Source organism: Pteropus alecto, unplaced genomic scaffold (genome assembly GCF_000325575.1).
Source record: "Pteropus alecto unplaced genomic scaffold, ASM32557v1 scaffold102, whole genome shotgun sequence".
NCBI lineage: Eukaryota > Metazoa > Chordata > Mammalia > Chiroptera > Pteropodidae > Pteropus > Pteropus alecto.
Window position 1 is genome coordinate 1,909,448 of NW_006432224.1, and position 1,552 is coordinate 1,910,999.

Below are 1,552 nucleotides of genomic sequence, written 5' to 3' on the forward strand. Positions count from 1 at the left end.
GCCGGCTCTTCCCCCCGGAGCGAGGTGGGGGCCGGTGGCTGCCGGGCGGAAGGGGCAGCGAGGGGACATCGGCCCGCTGTGCGGCTTGGCTTCCGAGACAGGAAGCTCGGTTTTCCGGGAGCTGCTTTCTCGCGGCTACGGGCCTGGCGCCTACCGGGAGCCCGCTGGGTGGAGGGTCCCCTGGGGCCTAGAAGTATTTCCGCCCCTTCAGTCCCAGGGAATGGACGGTTTTCACAGAGGCGTGAAGGCTGGACGGGTGTGAGTCCTTCCACACTCACACTCACACTCACACCCACACTCACGCTCAGGCCTAGGGCTGGGGGCCGGGCCCGCCGGAAGTGACTCTGGGCCTGGGGCGGGCGTCCGGTCGGGTGACTTCTGAGGGACGGTCCCCGCTGGGTGACGGGCTGGTGGCCGGGACAGCAGCCGCACGGAGGGCCGAGCACGCTCCCCCAGCACCCTCACCGGGCCGGGGGCGCCCCCGCGGTCGGAGTCCCTGGGAGCCAGGAGCGGGCCAGGCCCCAAAGGCCGACGGGGCCCGAGGCGCCCCGGCCCCCTGAGCCCCTCGCCCGGACACTAGCTCCCCCCGGGAAGGGCTATGTGCTCCTTTGTCCTTGTCCCCAGGATGCAAACACAGCTCGCCGTTTCCGAGGCAGCCTGTGCGCCTCAGGCCCAGTGGGCAAACGCAGCTGGTCACGGGTCTGATCCCACCGCCACCGTCCCCACTGCCGTCAGCTCGAGCTGAGGGGCAGCCGAGCAGTTGACCTTGTGTGAAACCTCGCAGAGCCCTGGGCGGCCGGGCGGCAGCCTGCAGCCAGGAGACGCCTCCTGTGTCCCCAGCCTGGGGGACGACCCGCCCAGTCTTCCTTCCCTCTGAAGGCTGGCACTTTACCCCGAAAGCCCCAGTGACTGTCACATCCAGCCGGCTTCGGGGCCGTGCTCGGCGGGCTGCTGGGGGTGGGGCGGGGACGAGTGCTCATTTCTCTCCTCGGCAGATCCACATGAAGACCATGCCCGCCGCCATGTTCAGGCTCCTCACCGGCCAGGAGACCCCACTGTACATCTAGGCCCGTCGCGCGCCCGAGGACGCCGCCCCCGCACGTGGACACGGGGCGCGTCCTTGTCGGAGGAGAGTCACAGGAGCCGAACTCTGTGGGACCCGCGTGTGCCGTGGCCGGGGCCGTGTGCCCGCTGTGACTGCCGGGGTGGCCTGTGTCCCCATGCCGAGGGCGTGGCGGGTCCCCGAGGACGGTGGCAGCGGGATGAGGCAGCCACCCCGGGGGCCTCAGGCGGCTGGCGTGGGCGCCGGCTCGGGATGTCACGATCGAGGTGTGGGGACGTGCGGCTGCTCACCGAGAAGGGACGATGCGGGTCACACCGCTGCTCGACTTCTGGTGTGACAGGCCGCTCCTCGGACCGGAGGGCTTCCAGGTGGCCCGTGACCACACCTGCTGCCATCCTCCCCTGTCCCCTGGTCGCCTGGACCTGCCTGGGCCCCCCGCGTGGGGCCTGCCCGCTCCCGCCCGGACAGCACAGCGACACGGGTGCCGTC

General features: G+C 71.2%; 1 protein-coding gene across 1 annotated transcript in view; it reads left to right on the forward strand.

The window, feature by feature from the left end:
* Positions 1-1,546, forward strand: part of APBA2 (amyloid beta precursor protein binding family A member 2) — a 37,153-nt gene extending 35,607 nt beyond the window's left edge. The window contains exon 13 of the mRNA XM_025043523.1: positions 996-1,546. Within this exon, the coding sequence (XP_024899291.1) occupies positions 996-1,067 (72 nt within the window). The 3' untranslated portion in view covers positions 1,068-1,546. The remainder of the gene's footprint in view (positions 1-995) is intronic.
* Positions 1,547-1,552: the final 6 nt, after the last annotated feature.